The sequence below is a fragment of the Xyrauchen texanus genome, chromosome 43, assembly GCF_025860055.1.
Source record: "Xyrauchen texanus isolate HMW12.3.18 chromosome 43, RBS_HiC_50CHRs, whole genome shotgun sequence".
NCBI lineage: Eukaryota > Metazoa > Chordata > Actinopteri > Cypriniformes > Catostomidae > Xyrauchen > Xyrauchen texanus.
The window spans coordinates 11,362,078-11,388,030 of NC_068318.1; the positions used below are offsets into that span (position 1 = coordinate 11,362,078).

The 25,953-nt window shown below is 41.0% G+C and overlaps 2 protein-coding genes across 2 annotated transcripts in view; both read left to right on the top strand.

The window, feature by feature from the left end:
- The first annotated feature begins 5,366 nt into the window (after positions 1-5,366).
- LOC127636017 (inositol polyphosphate 5-phosphatase K-like) overlaps positions 5,367-25,953 on the top strand; it is a 50,566-nt gene continuing 29,979 nt past the window's right edge. The window contains exon 1 of the mRNA XM_052116374.1: positions 5,367-5,409. The gene's annotated coding sequence lies outside the window, so the exon portion shown is untranslated. The remainder of the gene's footprint in view (positions 5,410-25,953) is intronic.
- Positions 16,390-21,786, top strand: LOC127636028 (smoothelin-like protein 1). Its single transcript, XM_052116389.1, has 3 exons — positions 16,390-16,475; positions 16,806-16,928; positions 18,862-21,786. The coding sequence occupies exons 1-3, from the start codon at positions 16,423-16,425 to the stop codon at positions 19,010-19,012; spliced, it is 327 nt and encodes a 108-aa protein (XP_051972349.1). The 5' UTR covers positions 16,390-16,422; the 3' UTR covers positions 19,013-21,786.

A 25,953-nucleotide genomic window follows, 5' to 3' on the forward strand; every position in this document is an offset into this window, starting at 1 on the left:
AACCATAGCAACCACATAGCAATGCCCTAGAAACTACCCACAACACCCTACTATTGTGGTAGTTTTGAACCAAGCAACAAACCTCATTTTCGTTTGTAATGTTATATAAAGTTAAATTGTAAGTGCAGTTTTAGGATCCTGTCACTATAATAACAACTATTGCATAATTAATATGACAACTTAGTCAAACACTCAATGTTTCCCTCACCCTCATTTTTCCACATTTCATGCAAGCTCTGCCAGCTTGTAATAACCCTCTCCTTACCACTAGATGGTGCCAAACACTCCATTACATCCATTACATTCATTTGGAGTGGTGGTGGTGTAGTGGTCTAAGCACATAACTGGTAATCTGGTAATCAGAAGGACACTGGTTCGAACCCCACAGCCACCACCATTGTGTCCTTGAGCAAGGTACATAACTCCAGGTTGCTCCAGGGGGATTGTCCCTGTAATAAGGGCTCTGTAAGTCGCTTTGGATAAAGCATCTGCCAAATGCATAAATGTAAACGTTTGAACTCATTTAAACTGTTTTTGTGCACAATCGCACTATGGTGGTGTGAGATTGAAAATATGCATTCAAGTAAAATTTTTGAGAAAAGGGAAGACAAGTGTGTTTATTTGTGCCTTCCTTCTGCAGACGATGATGATGTGTCCAACCTGTGTAAACACAGAGACGCTGCTAGGCAACATCATTCTTGTCAGTGCTCTCCATCTGTCCCCACATTCTGTGCTTAGTTCAGTGTAAAGCCAGGCCACCTGCTTACGTCATCATTATCAACACACAGTATGCAGTGTGATCTCCATGTACCTCAATATTTCCTTTCCCCTGGTTTTCACATGTCTACATACGCAGATAACACATACATCAGGCACTTAAAGGGATAGTTCATACAAAAATGCTCATTTTGTCTTCAAGTCACCCTCATGTCATTCCAAACCTATATGAGTTGCTTTCTTCCATGAAACACAAAAAGGAGAAATTAAGAAGAATGTCACACTGCTCTTTTCCATATCAAATCAAATCAAATCACTTTATTGTCACACTACCATGTACACAAGTGCAACAGTAGGTGAAATTCTTGTGTGCAGTTCCGAGCAACATAGCAGTCATGACAGTGACGAGACATATACCAATTACAATAAACAACATACTTACACAACACAATAATTATATACAATGTACAGTAAACAATACACACAACATACAATACACAATATACAATACAATAAGTAAGGAGTATATGAAATATATATATATATATATATATATATATATATATATATATATATATATATATATATGAAGTAGTATATTGAGGAGAATATTTTGACAGTCCAGTGTGAGATTATAGATGAATAAAGTGCAGTGCTAATTATTGATAGTGATAGATTAAGTGTTCAACAGTCTGACTGCTTGGGGAAAGAAGCTGTCATGTAGTCGGCTGGTGCGGGTCCTGATGCTGCGATACCGCCTGCCTGATGGTAGCAGTGAGAACAGCCCATGACTCGGGTGGCTGGAGTCTCTGATGATCCTCCGAGCTTTTTTCACACACCGCCTAGTGTATATGTCCTGGAGGGAGGGAAGCTCACCTCCGATGATGTTTCTGGCAGTTCGCACCACCCTTTGCAGGGCTTTGCCGTTGTGGGCAGTGCTATTGCCGTACCAGGCAGTGATGTACCAGTCAGGATGCTCTCTACGGTGCTGGTGTAGAACCGTGTGAGGATGTGGTGGTTCATTCCAAACTTCCTCAGCCGTCTCAGGAAGAAGAGGCGCTGGTGAGCCTTCTTCACAACGGCCTCAGTGTGGACGGACCATGTGAGTTCTTCAGTGATGTGGACACCGAGGAACTTAAAACTGCTGACACTCTCTCTACCGGTGCTCCATTGATGGTGATGGGGCTGTGTTCTCCGTCTTTCCTCCTGAAATCCACCACAAGCTCCTTGGTTTTACTGACGTTGAGGGAGAGGTTGTGCTCCTGACACCAGCGTGTCAGAGTGTGCACCTCCTCTCTGTAGGCTCTTTCATCATTGTCAGTGATCAGACCTACCACCGTCGTATCGTCAGCAAACTTAATGATGGCATTGGAGCTATGTGTTGCCACACAGTCATGTGTGTACAGTGAATACAGTAGGGGCTGAGAACACAGCTCTGCGGGCTCCAGTGTTGAGGGTCAGTGATGAGGAGATGTTGCTGCCCATTCTAACCACCTGACGTCTGCCTGACAGGAAATCCAGGATCCAGCTGCACAGCGAGCTGTTTAAGCCCAGAGCCCGGAGTTTCATATCAAGCTTGGAGGGCACTATGGTGTTGAATGCTGAGCTGTAGTCAACAAACAGCATTCTCACATATGTGTTCCTTTTTCCAGATGGGAGAGAACAGTGTGTAGTGCAGATGCAATGGCATCATCAGTGGAGTGGTTGTTGCGGTAGGCAAACTGCAATGGGTCCAAAGAGGGGGGCAGAACAGAGCAGATGTAATCTCTGATTAACCTCTCAAAGCATTTGCTGATGATGGGGGTCAGAGCAACAGGACGCCAGTCATTTAAGCAAGTGATTGTGGCTTGCTTCGGTACAGGCACAATGGTTTATGTTTTGAAGCATGTGGGGACTACAGACAGGGAGAGGGACAGATTGAAAATGTCCGTAAAAACACCAGCCAGTTGATTCGCGCACGCTCTGATGATGCGGCCCGGAATGCCGTCTGGACCCGCAGTTTTACGGATGTTCACCTGTCGGAAGGATCGTGTTACATCCACAACAGAGACGGAGAGTGAATCAACCTCTGTAGCGTCAGCCGCGAGTGCTCTCTCTGCGAGGGCGGTGGTGTTGTCCTCGAAACGAGCATAAAATGTATTAAGTTCGTCCGGGAGAGATGCAGCGGTGTTCACAGCGGAGTCTTTATTCCATTTGTAGTCCGTGATGGTATTAATTCCCTGCCACATACTTCTAGAGTCAGTGGTGTTGAACTGACCTTCAAGTTTGGGCCTGTACTGGCGTTTGGCTTCACTGATAGTGTTACGGAGGGCATAACTGGCTTGTTTACGCTCCTCCGTGTTAGAAGAATTAAAAGCGGAGGACCGCGCGAACCTCGCCGTTAACCCATGGTTTCTGGTTGGGGTATATCCGTATTGTTTTGGTCGGAACAACATCCTCTACGCACTTCCTGATGAAACACGTTACGCTGTCAGTGTAAACCTAGATGTCGTCATCAGAGGCGGACCGGAACATCTCCCAGTCCGCATGATCAAAACAGTCTTGTAGCGCAGAGTCTGATTGGTCCGACCAGCACTGGATCGTTCTGAGGGTGGGTGCTTCCCGTTTCAGCTTCTGCTTGTAAGCGGGCAAAAGCAGAACGGAAGAGTGGTCCAATTTGCCAAATGGGGGGCGGGGGAGGGCTTTGTAGCCATCCTGGAAAGGAGAGTAACAATGATCTAAAACCCGGTCCCCTCGTGTGTTGAACTTTATGTGTTGGTGGTATTTTGGAGCGATTGTTTTGAAGTTGGCTTTGTTAAAGTCCCCGGTAACAATGAACGCAGCCTCAGGGTGCGCGGTTTCCTGCTCACTTATACACCCATACAGTTCCCTGAGTGCCCGGTCTGTGTCGGCTTGTGGGGGGATGTACACAGCTGTGATGATGACCGATGTGAATTCCCTCGGTAGCCAGAATGGTCGACACAGAAGCATGAGATATTCCAGATCAGGAGAGCAGAAAGACTTGATGAAATGTACGTTCCTCTGATCACACCATCATTTGTTGATCATAAAACATACACCACCACCTCTGCTTTTACCGGAGAGGTCTTTCGCTCTGTCCGCTCGGTGCACGGAGAAGTCCGTGATTGCGATGGCCGAGTCTGGAATCTCCGCAGCCAGCCAGGTTTCTGTAAGGCAGATAACACAGCAATCTCTCGTCTCTCGTTGGAAAGAGATCCGCGCTCTCAGCTCGCAGAGCTTGTTGTCCAGAGACTGAACATTTGCCAGTAGTATACTGGGTAGCAGGGGTCGATTTGCACGACGTCTTACTCTGATGAGAACGCCGGCTCGTTTTCCTCTTTTCCTTCTGCGTTTCGCGGCGGGCAGCCCAGACAAAGGGCTCCACCGGCGTGTTTGTAAACAGCGGGTCGGCATTAAGGAATTTGAAGTCCGGTTTTCGATATGAAATTGTAGAACCAATGTCCAAAAGCGTTTGGCTGTCGTAAACAATAAGGCAGACAACATCCAAGACAAAAAAACAAAGAACTGTAAACAAAACAAACAATAAACCGCAGTGTTGTAACGGAGCTTGCAACGCAGCAGCCATACTCGGTGCCATCTTGAGTCAATATGAAAGTCATATTGTCATATAATGAAAGTGGATGGTGAACACAGCTTTCATGCTCCAAAAACCACCATAGAAGCATCCGTATGACTTGAGTGCTATCTTACAAGAGTATGAAAAATATGATAAACAACATTGTCTCATCTTGTCTAGTTCCAAATCTCAAGAAAGTTTTCTTTCTTCTGTGATACACAACAGTGATTTTCCCATTAAAAAACATGATTAGGTTTAGGGTTTAGGTATGGGGTTAAACTTTATTGTTAGGTTTAAATTGTTGTTTAAACTAAGGAAAAATCATTATAACTTTGTTTGTTTGTTAGTTTATTTTTCTGTATGTGAATAAAAGTAATATATTTTTGTATTGATAGGCTACTAATTTTGTTATTCACTAAAAATCTTTTATTTACCACTTCAGTTTACCACTACTGGTGAAGAGTTGCAAACTTCTGGCAAACATATATTGCATCGTGTATCGCAAGCTTATTTGCATATGAAAATAATGAGTGGCAAATTTGCAGCAAGTTTTCCAGAACCTTTTTGCAACTGAATTTTGTAAGGGACAAGTTGCCATCTACTTTCATTATATATATATATATAGAGAGAGAGAGAGAGAGAGAGAGAGAGAGAGAGAGAGATAGCAGTGTAAGCAAAAATAGCTTTTCTGTTACTGTGGAAGAAAGAAATTTAAACAGGGTTGAAACAACAAAAGGATGAGTAAATGATGACAGAAGTTTCACTTTTGGCTGAACTATCCCTTTAAGTGAAACTTAAGAGTTTAGATACAATTATGAGATGGTGTTATCTTTAAGTAGGGACGCCAGAGCTGACAATCTGACAAATCAGGACAAACAATGCCAAAACACTTCACTTAATTCATGTCCCATTACACTCTTTCCACAATTATTTCATTGTTTTCCCCCTGGTCCCTTCAAAAGACAGTCATGAGGGTCAGGGTGGGAGTGGTCTCATGATGGCTTTGAAAAACTCACTTTAAAACTCAAGCAGTATCAGAGTGGAGTTAAAACCTGTCTCATATCCCACAGTTCAGACACAGGACCAGTTCTTCACCGACATCCACAGTGAAATAGGTGAGCATCAACTCTCTGTTTCCTATTTTACTGCATTTTATTACGAGAAATTTCTTGTGTTGTTTTTAACAAAGGTCTCTATAAACTAGTTGATTTTCCAAATTTCCATCTGTCAGTGTTCGCAATGATTCATGATTACATAACAGCTATCATACCACTGTAAATCCAAAACACAGCAGATATTATTAGTAGCTGTTAGTACTTTATTATGAGATCCACAAACATTACTCATTCTTCTAACTTCTAACTAACATATACTCATTGTACCCAACACACGGTCACATACACTGGCCAGAAAAAAATATTTGGACAAAAACATTTTAAAAACAATTTTTCAATTGGGGACCAACTGGTCCAATATTTTCAGTGGATGTATGAAGTCAGTTCTACTCAAGTTCACACAGGTTTCCTAGCAGAGTAACCACAGGTGCAGTTCATAACATTCAATGTGGACATGTTCCACTACTGTTGACAACCAGAAAGTGTCCAAATACTTTGTCTTAATTTTGAACAGTATATCTTCACACATGTAAATTTTGTGAAAAGGATGCTTTTAGAGCATTTCTTTAAAATAAATACCACTTGGTTTGATATACAGTATGATGTTTATGATCAAATGCATTGACATTCATACATTTTAAGAGTGATATAAGTATCCAAATACATCAGATCTCTGTGTTTGCATAGGAAACCCAGAAGGTTCAAGACAGCCATAAATCCTAAAGCAGTGCATGTTTATTATCAGTGCCAACATGGACACAGTTAAAATTGACTCATACTATTTTGGCCATACATAGATATGACAGATGCAGTAAGAGTAATTTGCCATTTCAAACTTGGCCACAGTCTGGTGTGTGGTTTAAAGCACCTTAACATTTAATCTCAAACTACTAAAAGACGCAAAACATTTTTTTTCAATGAAACCCGATTGTCCAGATGGGGCTCAAATGCGCAATTTGGCTTGATGAATGCACGCTCTGACCAGTACAACGAAAACTCCTCTTATCTTAGGATTTCATGGCAACTAACTAGCTCTCTATTGTCTTGCGTGGCCTTCAAGTGCAGTCAGAAATATCATTTCAATATGAGTTCTGAGCACATGAATGACCAAATAAAGTCATACTTACCAGTGGGATGACGCTGGAATGGGCGTGCTGACATAAAAGATGATTAAAAACAATGATTTTGTAAAGTTATTTCAATTTCAGTACATCAACACCACATTATCCACTAAACCATGCGCAGATGAAAGTGAAAACACTTAAAACAGGCTTTCGTTATAAATCATGGAACACTTCCATGTTTAGGAAAAAGGTGGATAAGTGTACCTCAGGGAAAACATTACATGATAAAAAAGCATGATATGACCCCTTTTAAATATCTCTGGGAGTCAACTAATAGCTCTGAGCTCTGATTAGCTAGATTCTCTTTTCCTAGTTTTTTTCTTTCCATAAACATACTCCCTCGTTCCCACGCACACGTGGAGATAAACACATCTCCTAACCTGGCTCCTATCAGCACTTCCTGTTTCACCTCCTGTCCCAGCTGTCACCAAAAAGATGGAGGGAGAGAGTAGAAAGAAAGAACCAGGTACCAAAGAGCAACCGGCCAGCACGGGTCCACTGACAACCCAACAACTGGCAGCTATAGAGGATGAAGAAATCCTCAATGATATGGTAAGTGGTTACTAATGGGACTAATGCAGAAAGACATAGACAGAGCATGTCATGGTTTGTCTTAACCATATATAGGAGAGTAAGTGTGCGTCTCTCTGTTTATTGCATGTAATAGCTAGATAAGGCTGTGGATTTTGAGGAGAGGAAAATGATCCGGGCTGCCATGATAGAACTGCTCAAGAGGAAGAGGGGTGAGGACTAGGCCATTTCCCTAATGTTGCAACTCAAAACACACACATACAGGCCAAATATGGAGTATTAGTCTTTCAACAACTATGTGCTTCCCAACATGCTGGGTGAATTTCAGAAGCCTTCAGAAACCAAGAACGTGTCTAGGTCATATTTCATCCCCAAAATCAAAACAACAACAACAACAAAAAATAAATGGTATTTAGCATAAAGAAAATGGAGCCTATTAAGGACACTTTAGAATAAAGATCTATTCGTTTGCATTTCTAAATACATTGTATCATGAACTAACAGTGAACAACATTTTTTATAGCATTTATTAATCTTGGTTAATGTTAATTCATAAAAATACTTATGTTCATTGTTAGTTCATATTGCATTATCTAATGTTAACATATACAACTTTTCATGTAAACAATGTATTAGTATATGTAGAAATTAACATTAACCAAGATGATTAAATGCTGTACGTGTATTGTTCATTGTTGCAGTGGTTCCTGTTAACTAATGAGGTAAACTAACATAAATACAACCTTATTGTAAAGTGTTACCCATTTGCTTTGCAGTGACATTATTTTCATGACAATTAAGCGCAAGTTCCTGTAAAATTCCCGGAAGACAAATGTTTTACTTTTTATTTATTCTCAATGTTGATTCTGTTCATTGAAATCCAGTAAAAGTTTACTGTATTAAAGTGCAAAATTAGTTGTTCTTTGCATTACAGTAATGACAATTATGGGGGAAACATGTGCTTAATGGCCAGGGTTGGAAGGGTTACTTTTGAAACTTTTTCCACTACAGATTACAGAATACGTGCTGTAAAATAATTTGTAATGTATTCCGTTAGATTACTCAAGGTCAGTAATGTAATCTAATACTTTGGATTACTTCTTCAGCACTGGTAGATTTTTTCACTTGTTTTGACTGTAAAAACTCTGCCAGTACAGTAAGACAAAATACACATGTTAAAAATACATTCTCTGAAAAACCTAAAAACAATACAAAAATGATTATCAAAAATATGATTTTTGCCCTAATATCAGAGGTCTTACTAGAAAAAAAGAAATTATGATCCATCATGAATTTTCTTGATAAAGAAATATGATCATGTCTGGTAACATGTGAATGTAAAATGGCTAGAAATAGCATTTTAGCTTAGCGTAAAGCTGACAATTTACACAAGGTTAATTTCTATTTCTAACACATCATAGGAAAGTGTTTCACCGCTGTTCAAATGCACTTTGGATCACATCATTTATATGTATAAATATTTTCCATCTGAAAGGACTAAATATTAAATGAAACAAATGACAATAAAAAGCAAAGTAATCTCATCAGTAATCAAAATACTATTGAATGTAACTCTATTCTAATGACCAATAATTTAAATTGTAATGGAATACAGTTACTATTTTGTATTTTAAATATGTAATCCCGTTACATGTATTCCGTCACTCCCCTACCCTGTTAATGGCCATGGAAATAATGTCACATTGCAAAAACAACCTTGATGAAAAAACTAAAATAGGCTTTATTTTCTCCATGCAAAATATATTTTCTTATTTCTTTATGTAATTTTGGGGTGTGAAATATTTTTAGGACATGACCGGATTGATCCTTGTAGAGTCCTTACTGTTATATAAACAACCACAGGAAATAGAGATTAAAGTCATCAAACCAAACTGCTACCATGTGTTTGTTAACTTCCCAAGTCAGCATGGAAAGCATAACTGTTTTGGTGATGCTTATAAGATTTTCAGTGTAAAACCACCTATTCTCCTTGCTCTTTTCTACACGTTCTTTCTCAGAACGGAGAGATAGGGAGCGGGCAGCCCGGATGGAGCACTTGCGTCAGCAGGGCAGTGAAGGCAAGACAGCTGCTGGACTGAAAAGGGACCAGAAACCTGCTAATGGCCAGAGGCTGTGTTCAGTATAACCCACACAGTGAGTAAACATCACTCCTGGAGAACTGAACACTACTTTTTCGTAGGGCTCAAAAATAAGGAATTTGTCTAGTGGTAGTACATTTTCAATGGTTCCACCACAAGTTTGATCAATGGCTATTTTAACATGATATTTTGTGTCAGAAATTAAATTTTTCTATTTAATATGCAGACAACTGTAAGTATGCCATTCGTGGGTAAATTTTCTTGATAATGCTATAGTGTCTCTGTGATGCTATAAAACTTACTGTTTGTTTTGAGTGACCTGTCCATGTCCACACAACATCATTGACTCAACTAATGGCGTTAGTTGGGGCAGGACTACCTGTTGGTACGATCAACATCAGAAGGGAGTGGGGTAATCAGAAAGCTGTTTGAAAACAATGTTTATATTTGCAATTTTGTTTGGAGGTGCAGAAATAACACACTTCAGTTTTAAATATTTTTGTACTTTATTGGTTGGACAATGATGCTCGAAAATGACATGACATACAGTTTGAAACATTATAGCTTTGTTCATTATTTTCAACCCAATCTAAATGATGTGTCAAAATGATCACTTTTGCAATTTCAACAAATCCTCATCTGTCATCCAGCTAGATAACATTACTTGTTGACTTATTAAACTCACACAATTTGCATCAACATAGTTCAGTGTGATTGTTTCATCTTAAAAAGTTTTACTCCCAAAGAAATAAATAGTACCTTTGAAATATATGTTTAAAATCATGAGTACTCATATGAGATGAGGACTCTAGTCATATCAGTAACCTTATAAAAACTGTACTATTCTAAATGGAGAGGGTCCCCTCATGGGGTTGGCCATGTTAGGATCACATGACCATCTAAAAACCTCTCTCTTAATCTCAGTAACCACTCTGTTATTGGATTAAATTAATCAAGACTAGCTGCGGACCATGCATTTTAAATCTAGGCCTTCAGTGTGATTCATGCCATTAAGAAAACACAGTTTCACAATGAATTAGACACCGTATGCCTATCATACATTATGTGGCAGTAAACTAATAATACCAATTGACATTGTAAAAACACGTCCACACACAAAAGCCAGAACCAAAGGAGGTCTAATACTAAGAAAATGCTCTCTAATAATATTTGCGATTTAAAATTTGCTTGCAATAAATTTTGTTTCATGAGGGTACACAGTTACTTTTCAAAACTTGATCCGACAATGAATGCTCAAGCAGCCTAATTTACACTTAGAAAACTCCTGATGTTGATACAACATACACAAAGCACTTACCAATTTACTTTAAGTGAAAATCCATCCTCCTTTCCTGATTAACTAATCAATCGCACAATCATGCAGAATTTGGAATCCTAAGATGGGTTTTTAAATCCAAATGGATCTCTTTCTCAATGGCAATAACAGCACTCAAGATGGCGCCGAGTATGGCTGCTGCGTTGCGAGCTCCGTTACAACACTGCGGTTTATTGTTTGTTTTGTTTACAGTTCTTTGTTTTTTTGTCTTGGATGTTGTCTGCCTTATTGTTTACGACAGCCAAACGCTTTTGGACATTGGTTCTACAATTTCACATCGAAAACCGGACTTCAAATTCCTTAATGCCGACCCTCTGCTTACAAACACGCCGGCGGAGCCCTTTGTCTGGGCTGCCCGGCTGCGGAAACGCAGATGGAAAAGAGGAAAACGAGCTGGCGTTCTCATCAGAGTAAGACGTCGTGCAAATCGACCCCCGCTACCCAGTATACTACTGGCAAATGTTCAGTCTCTGGACAACAAGCTCTGCGAGCTGAGAGCACGGATCTCTTTCCAACGAGAGATGAGAGATTGCTGTGTTATCTGCCTTACAGAAACCTGGCTGGCTGCGGAGATTCCAGACTCGGCCATCGAAATCACGGACTTCTCCGTGCACCGAGCGGACAGAGCGAAAGACCTCTCCGGTAAAAGCAGAGGTGGTGGTGTATGTTTTATGATCAACAAATGATGGTGTGATCAGAGGAACGTACATTTCATCAAGTCTTTCTGCTTTCCAGATCAGGAGAGCATGCTTCTGTGTCGACCATTCCGGCTACCGAGGGAATTCACAGCGGTCATCATCACTGCTGTGTACATCCCCCCACAAGCCGACACAGACCGGGCACTCAGGGAACTGTATGGGTGTATAAGTGAGCAGGAAACCGCGCACCCTGAGGCTGCGTTCATTGTTACCGGGGACTTTAACAAAGCCAACTTCAAAACAATCGCCCAAAATACCACCAACACATAAAGTTCAACACACGAGGGGACCGGGTTTTAGATCATTGTTACTCTCCTTTCCGGGATGGCTACAAATCCCTCCCCCCCCCCATTTGGCAAATCGGACCACTCTTCCGTTCTGCTTTTGCCCGCTTACAAGCAGAAGCTGAAACGGGAAGCACCCACCCTCAGAATGATCCAGTGCTGGTCGGACCAATCAGACTCTGCGCTACAAGACTGTTTTGATCACGCGGACTGGGAGATGTTCCGGTCCGCCTCTGATGACGACATCTAGGTTTACGCTGACAGCCTAACGTGTTTCATCAGGAAGTGCGTAGAGGATGTTGTTCCGACCAAAACAATACGGATATACCCCAACCAGAAACCATGGGTTAACGGCGAGGTTCGCGCGGCACTCAATGCGCGGTCCTCCGCTTTTAATTCTTCTAACACGGAAGAGCGTAAACAAGCCAGTTATGCCCTCTGTAACACTATCAGTGAAGCCAAATGCCAGTACAGGCACAAACTTGAAGGTCAGTTCAACACCACTGACTCTAGAACCATTGTGCCTGTACCGAAGCAAGCCACAATCACTTGCTTAAATGACTGGCGTCCTGTTGCTCTGACCCCCATCATCAGCAAATGCTTTGAGAGGTTAATCAGAGATTACATCTGCTCTGTTCTGCCCCCCTCTTTGGACCCATTGCAGTTTGCCTACCGCAACAACCACTCCACTGATGATGCCATTGCATCTGCACTACACACTGTTCTCTCCCATCTGGAAAAAAGGAACACATATGTGAGAATGCTGTTTGTTGACTACAGCTCAGCATTCAACACCATAGTGCCCTCCAAGCTTGATATGAAACTCCGGGCTCTGGGCTTAAACAGCTCGCTGTGCAGCTGGATCCTGGATTTCCTGTCAGGCAGACGTCAGGTGGTTAGAATGGGCAGCAACATCTCCTCATCACTGACCCTCAACACTGGAGCCCCGCAGGGCTGTGTTCTCAGCCCCCTACTGTATTCACTGTACACACATGACTGTGTGGCAACACATAGCTCCAATGCCATCATTAAGTTTGCTGACGATACGACGGTGGTAGGTCTGATCACTGACAATGATGAAAGAGCCTACAGAGAGGAGGTGCACACTCTGACACGCTGGTGTCAGAAGCACAACCTCTCCCTCAACGTCAGTAAAACCAAGGAGCTTGTGGTGGATTTCAGGAGGAAAGATGGAGAACACAGCCCCATCACCATCAATGGAGCACCGGTAGAGAGAGTGTCAGCAGTTTTAAGTTCCTCGGTGTCCACATCACTGAAGAACTCACATGGTCCGTCCACACTGAGGCCGTTGTGAAGAAGGCTCACCAGCGCCTCTTCTTCCTGAGACGGCTGAGGAAGTTTGGAATGAACCAACACATCCTCACACGGTTCTACACCAGCACCGTAGAGAGCATCCTGACTGGCTGCATCACTGCCTGGTACGGCAATAGCACCGCCCACAACTGCAAAGCCCTGCAAAGGGTGGTGCGAACTGCCAGAAACATCATCGGAGGTGAGCTTCCCTCCCTCCAGGACATATACACTAGGCGTGTGTGAAAAAGCTCGGAGGATCATCAGAGACTCCAGCCACCCGAGTCATGGGCTGTTCTCACTGCTACCATCAGGCAGGCGGTATCACAGCATCAAGACCCGCACCAGCCGACTACATGACAGCTTCTTTCCCCAAGCAGTCAGACTGTTGAACACTTGATCTATCACGATCAATAATTAGCACTGCACTTTATTCATCTATAATCTCACACTGGACTGTCAACATATTCTCCTCAATATACATAATATACATAAATATATATATTTTTATACACATACCGTGTGTTCATCACCTCTTTCTGCCACCAGACATCCAACCCTTAGACAGACCTCTGTTTTCTGTGGACAGGAGTCCCCCTACAGCAGATGTCCTGATGCGTTCTGGTCCCCATAGATGCATCCAAACAGGGTTGGGTTGGCACATCAACTGCCTAGAGTTGCTGTAAATTCTTGCGAAGGTTTCTCCCGCTATTTTGGGGCAAGCATGTCTTGATTCGCACAGACAGCACCACCACGATCAGCGTACATAAATCGCGCTCTCATCACATGTCGCAATTCACCCGCCATCTCCTCCTTTGGAGCCAGCAGCGAACCCCAGGTTGTCCAGCTGATTTGGGAGTGGTTTGGCAAAGCACAGGATGAGCGGTTTTCTTCCCAAGAGACCTCCCACTGCCAGCTCTGGTACTCCATAGTGGAGGCTCCCCTCGGGATAGATGAGCTGGCACACAGCTGGCCCCAGGGGCTGCACAAGTACACATTTCCCCCAGTGAGCCTACTTGCATGGGTGCTGTGCAAGGTCAGGGAGGATTAGGAACAAGTCACTCTGGTGGCCCCATATTGGCCCACACAGACTTGGTTCTCGAATCTCCCTGGAAAATTCCCCTGAGGAAGGACCTTCTTTCTCAGGGACGGGGGACCCTCTGGCATCCGCACCCAGACCTCTGGAACCTCCACATCTGGTCCCTGGATGGGATGCAGAAGATCTAAGTGGCCTACCACCTGCTGTCGTAGACATGATCAACCAAGCCAGAGCTCCCTCTATCAGGCAACGTTACGCCCTGAAGTGACGCTTGTTCTCAAATTGGTGTTCTTCCTGATTCGATGACCCACAAACATGCACAGTCGGATCAGTGCTCTCATTCCAGCAGGAAAGACTGGAGGGGAGGCTGTCCCCCTCCACCTTGAAGGTTTATGTAGCCGCCATATCGGCTCACCATGACGCAGTGGACAGTAAGTCCCTAGGGAAGAATGATCTGATCATCAGGTCCTTTAGAGGCACCCTGAGGCTGAACCCTCCCAGAACATTTCTGTTCCTCTCAGAATTCAGTCGAGCTCAGAGCCCTCTCCTTGAAGACGGCACTCCTGATCACGCTCGCTTCCATCAAGAGGGTTGGGGACCTGCAAGCGTTCTCTGTCAGTGACACTGCCTGGAGTTCGGTCCGGCAGACACCCATGTCAACCTAAGACCGCATTCCTACGACCCCCTTCAGGGACCAGGTAGCAAATCTGCAAGTGAAGGTGCAGGAGGAGGCAGACCCAGCCTTTTCGTTGCTGTGTCCGGTGCATGCTTTGCGTACCTATGTAGACCGCACGCAGAGCTTTAGATATTCTGAGCAGCTCTTTGCTTTGGTGGACAGCGGAAAGGGAACGCTCTCTCCAAACAGAGGCTTTCCCCCTGGGTCGTTGATGCCATCGCTTTGGCCTATCAAACCCAGGCCGTGTCCGCCCCCTTGCGGGTTTGAGTACACTCGACGAGAAGTGTGGCATCCTCGTTGGCACTGGCCAACAGCACCTCCCTAGCAGACATTTGCAGAGCAGCAGGCTGGGTAACACCCAATACCTTTATGAGATTTACAATCTCAGGGTTGAGTCGGTCTTGTCCCATGTTCTCTCAGGTCCGAGCACGTACAACTCGGGAATGCGGAACATCTGACCGGGTGTTCCACTTGCACATAGTGCCTTCCCCCTCCACTGAGGTGATCACGTGCACTCTTTTCGCCCAGGAGAGTCCACTAAACTCGCGGTCCCTGGATGTTCTCCCTCCCTAGCCCTCTGGTCCGTGAATTCATCGGAGGAATTCCCCAACCAGATCCACTACAGGTATTAAAATTACTCTGTACTGGAATAGGTGCTCCACAGGATGGGCCTTTATGAACTAATCCCCTGTGTGTATTTTCCGTGGTATGGTCCCATCTCCCTTGGGCAGACCCCGCTGCCCCCCAGTTTCCATGTTTGTAGCAACTCCTCCCTCGCAGCAGGTAGGATCTACCACCGCGCCATTTCCACATGTGGCCTGAAAACCCATGTGATGTATTTCGCCACACTTTACCTCCCCCCCAGCCTGGGCAGGTGGTGGTCTCCGTGTGGTCTTTTCCCCCTGAAAGAATAGGAGTTACAAAAGAATGCCTTCCCTGATGCATGTGATAGAGTTAAAATGTCCCCGGCCGCTTTAACTCTATGCTAGAAACATAGAGAGAAAAGGTGGGGCCTGCTCTCGTGCTTGGCACATCGCTTTTCCCCCCTCCAGGATGCCGGGAACCTAAAAAGTTTATGACAATTTTTATGGGGCGTTGGGGAAGGGTATGTGAAGTCTGACGCAGCCTGTTGCTTTGGCACGCAACTGCCTACCTGCACCTGCGTCAGCAGCTCACGTACACGGTTCACAGCATGGTGTGATCGAATAGGGACAACTAGTATCGTTTCATTTGACACAACGTCAAAGTGAGCGACAGACAGTGAACATCTAGGTTACTGTTGTAACCTCCGTTCTCTGATGGAGGGTACGAGGCGTTGTGTCTGCCCGGTCGCGACGCTGAACCGAGCCACTGCAATGGCTGAACCTTATTCTCGGCTCCTCAGTGCAAATCCTGAATGAAAAGATGCATGATTCCCTCCCTTTATACCCGTATGTCCGGGGGAGGGACATGCAAATTCTGTCTGCCAAATTCTCATTAGCCTTTTCTCAAGTTCAGTGGTAACCGAGGCCTTCAAGAAAGTCCCCTAGTGTCATTCGACACAACGTCCCGTTCCCTCCATCAGGGAATGGAGGTTACAACAGTAACCTAGATGTTCTGTCATATAAATACCGGTAGCTTGAACCTCTCACATACTGACCAATCTACCGGGCCATGTTTTGATAAACTATTCTTTTACTCGATTTCTGTGCAGGAACAGCACAGGCAAAGACATTATCACCACCAACCTCTAGTTCCTTTCCAAAAACTGTGGGCAGGTGAGTGATTCTGAGTAGACTGACAGGATGATCGTGGTCTGAAAGCAACTGGACACAATCTCGTTCCATTGATCTTTCCTTCTATAGCCCGGCTCAAGCCCATGTGTCCAGGGTGAAAGTGCAGCATGGTTCGGAAGCTGGTGGTCTGAACACCAAAAATGTCAAACAGATGTTACTGGACTGGTGCCGGGCCAAGACTGAACCATATGAGGTGGGCCTGAAAAGATTATGATTAATTGCACCAGGCAAATAGCACTGAGCAATTTATTAAGGCAGAATCTATAATAAGCCTAATTTACTTAGAAAGAAAGTGTTTGTTGAAAAGAATGACAATGAAATAATGTAAATTCTCACAGTGCTTCACTATATTAGCACCTGGTTAAGATGGATTGCAAGTAGTTACTGAATAAGAAAAAAGTTGTGCTGTTAAGTGAATTTACCCCAAAAGGAGATCAAATCAAAATCTACCATTCCTCACTTTCACTAGTTTAGACACTTGTTTCTGTGTACAGGGTGTGAACATCCAAAATTTCTCCTCTAGCTGGGCAAACGGTCTGGCGTTCTGTGCCCTGGTACACAGGTTCTTCCCCGAGGGCTTTGAATACAGCACCCTCGACCCTAATAATCGCAGAGCTAACTTTGAGAAGGCATTCAAGGCTGCAGAGTAAATATTTATGCCACTTATTGCATCTGCCTATAGTTGAATCTCACGAAGAAATGTCTGGGTCATATTTTCCCCCAAACTCAAAACACAATAATGCAAATGAAGCCTAATTTAAGGAGCATTGATTAAATCTAAATTTTAGTCCATGTCTATTAGCTTTAACGCTAACTATCTGCTAGTGTACACCTGAAAGTTGATCAAAATTATTTTAGCTGATTTACACAAGTACTACAACAGCATTTAATGCCACATTAAAATAAATATATAGGATTTTGAGAATGAAGTAATACAGTTTCAAGGATAATGAGATTAAAGACACAATATTGTAAGAATAAAGTCAAAATTACAAGAATAAAGTTGTAGCATTTTAAGACTAAAGTTGTATATTGCATGAATAAATATCAATACATCAAATAAATAAGTAAAATATTATAAATAAGTATGATATTTTGAGAGAAAATTAAGCAGTGCATCATTATCACAATGATAGAAAAGATGCCAAGCCATCAACTTATTAATTGAGGAGAAGTGATGGGGAGGATTTAGTTAAAACATATTAATAACAGTATTTAGCAATAAAGAAATCCTTTGTCATCTTTTGGCACATCTGCACAGAGTTATTATTTGTATATGGACACTGCAGTGGTTATGTAGGAAAATTAAATAATTCAGTAGAAAGAACCAGAAAGACATTCACACAGTCCCACTCGCGTGGGTGACACTTGGTCTGCTGACAGGATGTTACCACATATAATGTCTTGAAATGAACCTATATAATTCACAGCAGTTCCCGTTCTTTTTTGTTTCACTTGTGTAAGCATCTCGCGCCCCCTTAAGAGGCACCCTCAGGTTGAAAACTCTTGTACTAATGCATACGTCATTGATGAACAGAGAGCTTGCAAAAACTTTAATTTCATAATGCAATGGCTTTATTATTATAATTTTGACTGTATTCTAAAAACATTATGACTTTATTATTTAAATTGTAGATTTTTTTTATTTTTTATGTGGCACGAAAACGGCGTCATATAAAATAGTCTTTCTGTTTCAGAGAAGAAGAAAAAAACTAACCTAAAATATTGCTGACTTATTTTACACTCAGGGCATAAACACATTTTTGTCCAATAAAATGCTAAATGCTTAACTGACAATTGTCCTATTAGGTGGCAAATGCTGTCAACTAATAACTGTTTCCTATGAGAAACAAAGGTGTTTCGCTCAAAAATGAAAACAATCCCATAATTTACTAGCCAGTGATTATAGGCTATATTTATAAATATAGATATTTTTCTTACAAAAATGCATCGCTTCGGTTCAGAAGGCCTTTATTAACCCCCTGGAGCCTTATGGATTACTTTTTTGATGGAAGGACGCACTTTTTTGGGCTTTAAAATCTAAGCTACCATTCACTCCCATTATAAAGTTTGGAAGAGCCAGGATATTATTTAATATAACTCTGATTGTGTTTGGCTGAAAGAAGAATGTGATATACACCTAGAATGGCTTGAGGGTGAGTTCATTATGGGATAATTTTAATTTTTTGGTGAACTAACCCTTTAATGGCAGCTAAATTAATCATCCATTGAGCCACATTCAAGTCTTTGAATAATTTTTGAATTATTTGAATTATTTTTGAGACATTTGTACACAAAAAAAGTATCCATGTTTTAATCTATGAATTAAAACAATTGCTACCATAATTTTCATAAAAAACAATGTCACAATGCAAAAAAAAAATTGAAATCCTACAATGGTCCTAAATAGTCTTCATTTTCTTCATGCAAAAATATTATTTCTTATTTGTATCCTGTAATTTAGGGATGTGAAATATGACCAGAACATTTCTTGACAGTTTTCATAACATTCACCATTATACAATTGTTTGTGCTTAAAAAAAATCACAGTGAACATTAATGGTGCTGTATGTTTGTAGGAGACTAGCTGACTGCCCTCCACTGCTGGATATTGATGACTTAATGCGAATGCGAGAGCCCGATTGGAAGTGTGTGTACACGTACATCCAGGAGTTCTACCGTTGTCTTGTAGAAAAAGGTCTTGTTAAGACTAAAACAAAGATGCCGTGAGAATGTACATCTGTGCATATTTTCACTGACCAAAGAACTATGGTACGTACCATAGCACAAATGTTATCTGACTAACATGACCACATGGGAAACTACCATGTTATTTTTGTATTTTTTTCCATCTAAATTCGAACCCAATGTGTTGAATTCCCAACAAGAATTCCATACAGCGAATGTTTATGCCCTGAAAATCACCCACACTGTGCCTTTTATGTCACATCCCTTTGATCTCCGGCTAGCAAGAAAATTTTAAGTGATAGAACTCGGAAAACACACACCGATTTTAGCAGACAAAAATTTTATCTCCTGCTGACGATTTTCTTGTGAAATCAGTCTGCCTCAACCTGAAACCAATTTGACCTAAGATCAGATAAGACAAAAGTATTAGCCCCCTATGAATTATTTAGTTATTTTTCAAATAATTCCCAAGTGCTGTTTAATGGAGCAAAGATTTTTTTCTTAGAGTGTTTATAATACAAATAGAAACAAAATTATAACCAAGAATGAAAAAATCTACAGGTCAAAATTATTAGCCCTCTGATGTTAACAGTCAATATTGTATCCCTTTTGCTTGATAACAGCCTTTAGTCGTTTGTTGAAGTTCTCAACAAGTTTTAGGCATTTCTCCTGAGAAGTCGCAGCCCATTCCTCCGTAGCAAATCTCTCAAGCTCCTCCAGATTTGTTTGTCTCCTGGCATGGACTCTAGTCTTCAGTGTGGCCCACAGATAATCTAGTCAAGGATGTTCACTTTGCTCGTTTGGAGGTAGTTCTGCACCAGAAGTGAGTTACGCTTTGGGTCGTTATCATGCTGGAAGAAGAAATGTCGACCCAAACAAAGTTATGTTGCAGATTGCCTGAGGTTGTCTTTCAAAATCTTCTCGTAGTCTTCCTTTTTCATGATTCCTTCAACCCAGATGAGATTCCCAGTTCCAGATGCTCTGAAACATCCCCACATTATTATACTCCCACCGCCATGTTTCACTGTGGAAACGGTGATCTTTGGGTTGAGCGCCTCTCCCTTCTTTCTCCAAACATAGGCAACTCTATGGCCAAAGAGCTCTAGTTTTGTCTCATCTGACCAAAGGACACCTTTCCAGTATGCATAATTTTTCTCTAGATTGTCCTTGGCAAACTTCAGTCTAGCTTGGATCTGTCTCTTCTTCAGAAGTGGAGTTTTTCTTGGTCTGCAACCTCGCAGTCCATTCCTGTGCAGAGCTCTAGTGACTGTCTTCATTGAGACATCAATCCCAGACTTGGCTAAATCATTCAATAGTGTCTTGGCAGTTGTTCTTGGGTCTTTAGAAACCTCTCTCACCAGTTTTCTTACCAAGGTTTTTGAAATCTTTCGCTTCCTGGCTCTGCCAGTCTTGTTCTCCACTGTGTGGGTCTCTTCAAACTTCTTGATAATATTCTCACGGCAGTTCTTGACACCTGAAAACGCTTTGATAAACGTGTATATCCTTCTGCTTTTTGAGCATTAACAATTATTTTTCTCAAGTCTAAACAAATGTATTTTGTCTTTGCCATTATGACAGTTTATATTACTTCACTAGTTGTTTTGCAAGATACTAATCCTCAGTTTGAAGTGCAACTGAAAGTCTTGGTGGATTAATTAGGTTAATTAGGCAAGTCATTGGATAACAGTGGTTGGTTCCGTAGCCAATCAAACAGATAGTTTCTTAAGGGGGCTAATAATATTGACCTTAGCAGTTTAAAAAAATAAAATAAATCAAAATTATTTTATTCCAGGCAAATTGAAATAAACAAGGCTTTCTCCAGAGGAAAAATACAATAAGAAATCCCCTTGCTCTGTTAAACATCACTTGGAAAATATTTGAAAAATAATTGAAATTTCATAGGCGGGCTAATAATTTTGTCTTTAACTGTATTTATTTTATATTTTTAACCCCTCTCATGTTTAATGTACGTGCAAATGCAATGGATGAGGATTATAACCTGTGTTTGGCACTAGGGTATATTTGGGGCTCTGAAATAGTGCATTCCTCTGAGATTACACATGCATTAATCTCTCTCTATGCTCTGAGATTGTGTGAAAATATGTGTGTGTTTATGTCGATGTGGCTTTTTATGGTACTGCTACTCCCTTTTTTGAGCGCACTCCAACACAAAGACATCAGGCTTATAAGGGCATAAAATCTAATGTGGAATTAGGCTTAACCCAGATTTATCTCTTGTTTCAAAAATATAGACAGGGGCAGTTTAACCATAATATAAAAGATTTCAGAAAAGAAAGCAAAGTCTTAAAGCCTCTAAAATGTCTCATTTGTCCTTATTGGCGTTGTCACCTAGCGTTCAAGCATTCAGGTGCACTGATGATATTTGCTGATGGGTGAAATAGGACAGCTTATGGTTTCCTGTTTCCCCTCATCTTAGCACAAGTCCATCTTGCTAAGCATCTGCAAGACTGAATAAATAGTATTTTACCCTATAAATGCACTAAGAGAGCTAACGTCCAATTAAGCTCACTCAGGGATAGACGGGTTCACGAAGCCTGTATGAAGCCTGTAAGTCTTGTTTCAAATGGCCATTGCTGATTTTCAAAGCTTTTAAAATGTCTTTGACCTGCTGCATGGCTAACTAGTTAAGTGCACTCTAGATATGTATTTCGAATACAGATATTGATACTCCCATTCAAGCTAATAAAATGGCTGCATTAAATATACAGTATTATTGTCTGAACTGCTTTGTAAAGATATTAAATCACAGTTGCTGTCAATTTTTATCACTGTTTTGGTTCAAATAAATGATTTTCCTCACTGTTTCCCTAGTGTTATTGAATGTGATATGTGCTCTCTCTCTCTCTTTCTCTCATCATTTACTCACCCTCATGCCATCACAGATGTGTAGGACTTTATTTTGCAGAATGTTGCAGAAGATATTTAGAAGAATATTTCAGCTCTGTAGGTCCATTCAATGCAAGTGAGAGAATTTCATTTTTGGGTGAACTATCCCTTTAATGGTGGGTGACAATAAAACTATCAAGAGATATTCGGGGTATCTATCATGACATCAATAACATAATAACTACAGGTTTTGTTACATGGGATGAATGATTAGCAACATATAGATATATTTCACATAGTATAGCGTATTCTAATTATACATTATTATGAGGATAGTTCTGGTAAGTTAGGGATGTGTCCTGTCTACACTTGGTAATAGTGCCCTCACTTGTGACTGTACCGCGAGCAAGCTTGACATTTTAATTCCGCGCACGGCGTTGCGGCTCATTTTATGTCGGCTTACGTCATTTATTGTCAAATGACGTAATTAACTGTACGGTGTCAGCTAGCTAGATGTTTCACTTACAGCTAGATGTTTCCGCCGTATCAGCTCTCCATCACTATCACAATGGAAGTGTATTAGGTGTGTGTGCGTGATGTGAGCGTCTCTACAGGACACACACACACTTGCACCGGTGCAGAGACACAGAACAGGTAAGACTTCTTTCTGTACAATGAATAGACTTCTTAACTTTGATTTTAAAACGAAAATGGTTCACTGAAGCGGTCGACTGTATTCAGTGAAGCTTGTATTATACCGCCTGACTGAGCGACTTCGAGACACTGCAGTGGATAAACAAGTGACGTCGGATAAAACAACTTTGAAAAGGTCCAACCTGCCTTTGTACTAGGACACTGCCTGAATATTCATATAGACTCAAACGGATTGTTTTCCCCTGGAAATAATAACATCAGATGTCCTCATCACCTTGTCATGATCAAATGATGAATGTTTCACACGCGGCTGCGCGCGCGGACTCTAAATTGACAAGCGAGGAAATGTGACCTTGCTCGTTATAACGGTTCATTAAACGCGTGCCTGGAGGAAATGAAGGTTATTATACTGTCGAGAATAATATGTGATGTAGTTGATGTCCACTTGGCTCTACGAGCTACAAATCTGACACTCCTTGCGACAAATGAATACAGAAGATAATCTTTACAGCGTCATGCCGGTCAGTGGAGATGTTCAATCAGCAGTTTTCCTCAAAACATTTTTTTTACATGACGGATGATGAGAAGTTTCACATTAAGTCAGTTTGTGCACATCATCACGGGGGACATTCGCTAATAATCCGCTGCTGTCTTTTAAAACATTATGGTAAAAATGTATATTGGCATTGTGTGTAGGCTATACTGTTTATTAAAGGGATAGTTCACCCAAAAATGAAAATTCTCTCATCATTTACTCAACCTCATGCCATCCCAGATGTAGATGACGTTCTTAATTCTGTAGAATTTTTTTTGAAGAATAGAATTTAGAAGAGTAGGTCCTGACAATGCCAGTGAATAGTGACCAAATCTTTGAAGCTCCAAAAAGCACATAAAGGCAGCATAAAAGTAATCCTTATGACTCCAATAGTTTAATTCATGTTTTCAGGAGTGATATGATACCTGTAAGTGTGGGCAGGGACCAGGGCTGGGCTTGGACAATTTGTTTTTACTTTTTCCATTATAGCTCATTAGAACTGAAATTACAGAGAAAAATACTCATAGCTTCATCCTTAATTCACAGGGGTCCTGGCTTTAAAGCTCTTGTTAAATTCACCTTTTTACTTGCCCTTATGATAATTTACCACGTTCTTGCATAGTAGCCTATCTATGGTATTAATAAGAGCATGCTGATCACAGGTTAAACAATGCTCCTTAATACCAGATGTAATTATGGTTTCTAAAAAAACAAACAATGGAATTTAAAATTATGAAAAACAATATCCATGTAGAGACTATAAAAAACCTGCCATAAAAACAACAGATTCTCCTAATATACAATATTTATATATTTCAAATGTATACAATATTTCTGCCAAAACATCATAGTTTCTACAGTTAGTGTTACTAACTGCAATGCAATACAAATGGATTGAAAAGAATGTAATTACCATTGTGATTGACACAATGTTTCTTATTTACCTCATTACTGCTGGTTTAGAATGTCGGGGATGTTTAATCTGGTTTCAAAGAGCATTGCACAGAGCCTTAAAGGTTTTCATATCTATTTGGTGTTTTCCACACACAGCAGCAAATGGAAGCACTTAATAAATAAGAGTGGGGCGATTGATGAATGGGGGTAAAAGTCCCGGTGCGCCAGATGGCCAGTCCATCACTGGCAGGGACACAGGAAGGGGAGGTGCTGGGGGATTTTACACTTTATTAAAGGAAAAAAATAACTGCTTAATTCAAAATACAAGATTATTTAATTAGACCATGTTTCAATAAATAAGCTTGTATTTTTAGATGTGATTCCTTCATATATATATATAGCCTATATATATATATATATATATATATATATATATATATATATATATATATATATATATATATATATATATATGCAATAACTTGCACCTATACATTTAAGGTTTGCGTTTACTCGGTTGTCTTTTCAAAGGAACACTATCAGCAAGGCATTTAAATGTAACTTGTAAGCAGGCTATAAACCTATGCTTTTATTAAACGTTTAATTTGATGTCTTATGATTTCTATCTCAAAACGGGATTAACCCATCATATCTTTCCTCTTGATTGATGCTCACACGTTTGACACTGGCACATGAACTGTAGCTTACTCTAACTCAAAGAAACAGGATTTTCTGGTAGAGAGCAAAGTTCATGTTACCCTCAATTATTGCAAGTCACCCTGGTTCTGAAGCAACAAAGCAACAAAGCATCCTCACACCATCACATCACCACCATGCTCGACCGTAGGTATGATGTTCTTTTTGTGGAATTCTGTGTTTGATTGATGCCAGATGTAACAGGACCCCTGTCTTTCAAACAGTTCCACTTTTGACTCATCAGTCCACAGAACATTCTCCCAATAGGTTTGTGGATCATCAAGGTGTGTTTTGGCAAAATTCAGACAAGCCTTAATGTTCTTCTGGGTTAGCAGTGGTTTTTGCCTCGCCATTCTTCTATGGATGGCATTTTTGGCCAGTGTCTTTTTAATAGTGGAGTCATGAACAGTGAATTTTATTGATGTGAGAGAGGCCTGCAGTTCCATGGATGTTGTCCTTAGCTTTTATGTGACTTCCTGGATGAGTTGTCTTTGTGGTCTTGGAGGACTTTTAGAAGGTCGGCCACTTCTGGGAAGGTTCACTACTGTGCCAAGTTTTCTCCATTTTGAGATAAAGTTTCTCACTCTGGTTGTTTGGAATCCCAGAGCCTTTGAAATAGCTTTGAAACTCTTCCCAGACTGATGTAATTCAATAAAATATTCCCACATAATTTCTGTAATTTCATTGACCTTGGCATAGTGTGCTACTGGGTGAGACCTTTTAGCCAAATTCATGTTGTTGAAAAAGTTATATTTAGGTGTTGATTTTATTGAACTGGGCTGGCAGTAATCAGGTCTGGGCATGTCTAGTCCAGCTGAACCCCATTATGAATGCAGTTTCATAGATTTTGGGATTTAGTAATTAAGGGGGCAAATACTTTTTCAGGTCCAGTTGGTATTGGATAACTTTTTTGCTTCAATAAATGACATTATGATTTAGAAACTGTATTTTGTGTTTACTCAGATTGCCTTTGTTTTATGTTAGATTTTATTTGAATTTTTGAAACAATGTAGTATGAGATAAATACAAAAACTGAAAAAAAAATATATATATATATACGTATATATATACACTCACCTAAAGGATTATTAGGAACACCATACTAATACTGTGTCTGACCCACTTTCGCTTTCAGAACTGCCTTAATTCTATGTGGCATTGATTCAACAAGGTGCTGAAAGCATTCTTTAGAAATGTTAGCCCATATTGATAGGATAGCATCTTGCAGTTGATGGAGATTTGTGGGATGCACATCCAGGGCACGAAGCTCCCGTTCCACCACATCCCAAAGATGCTCTATTGGGTTGAGATCTGGTGACTGTGGGGGCCATTTTAGTACAGTGAACTCATTGTCATG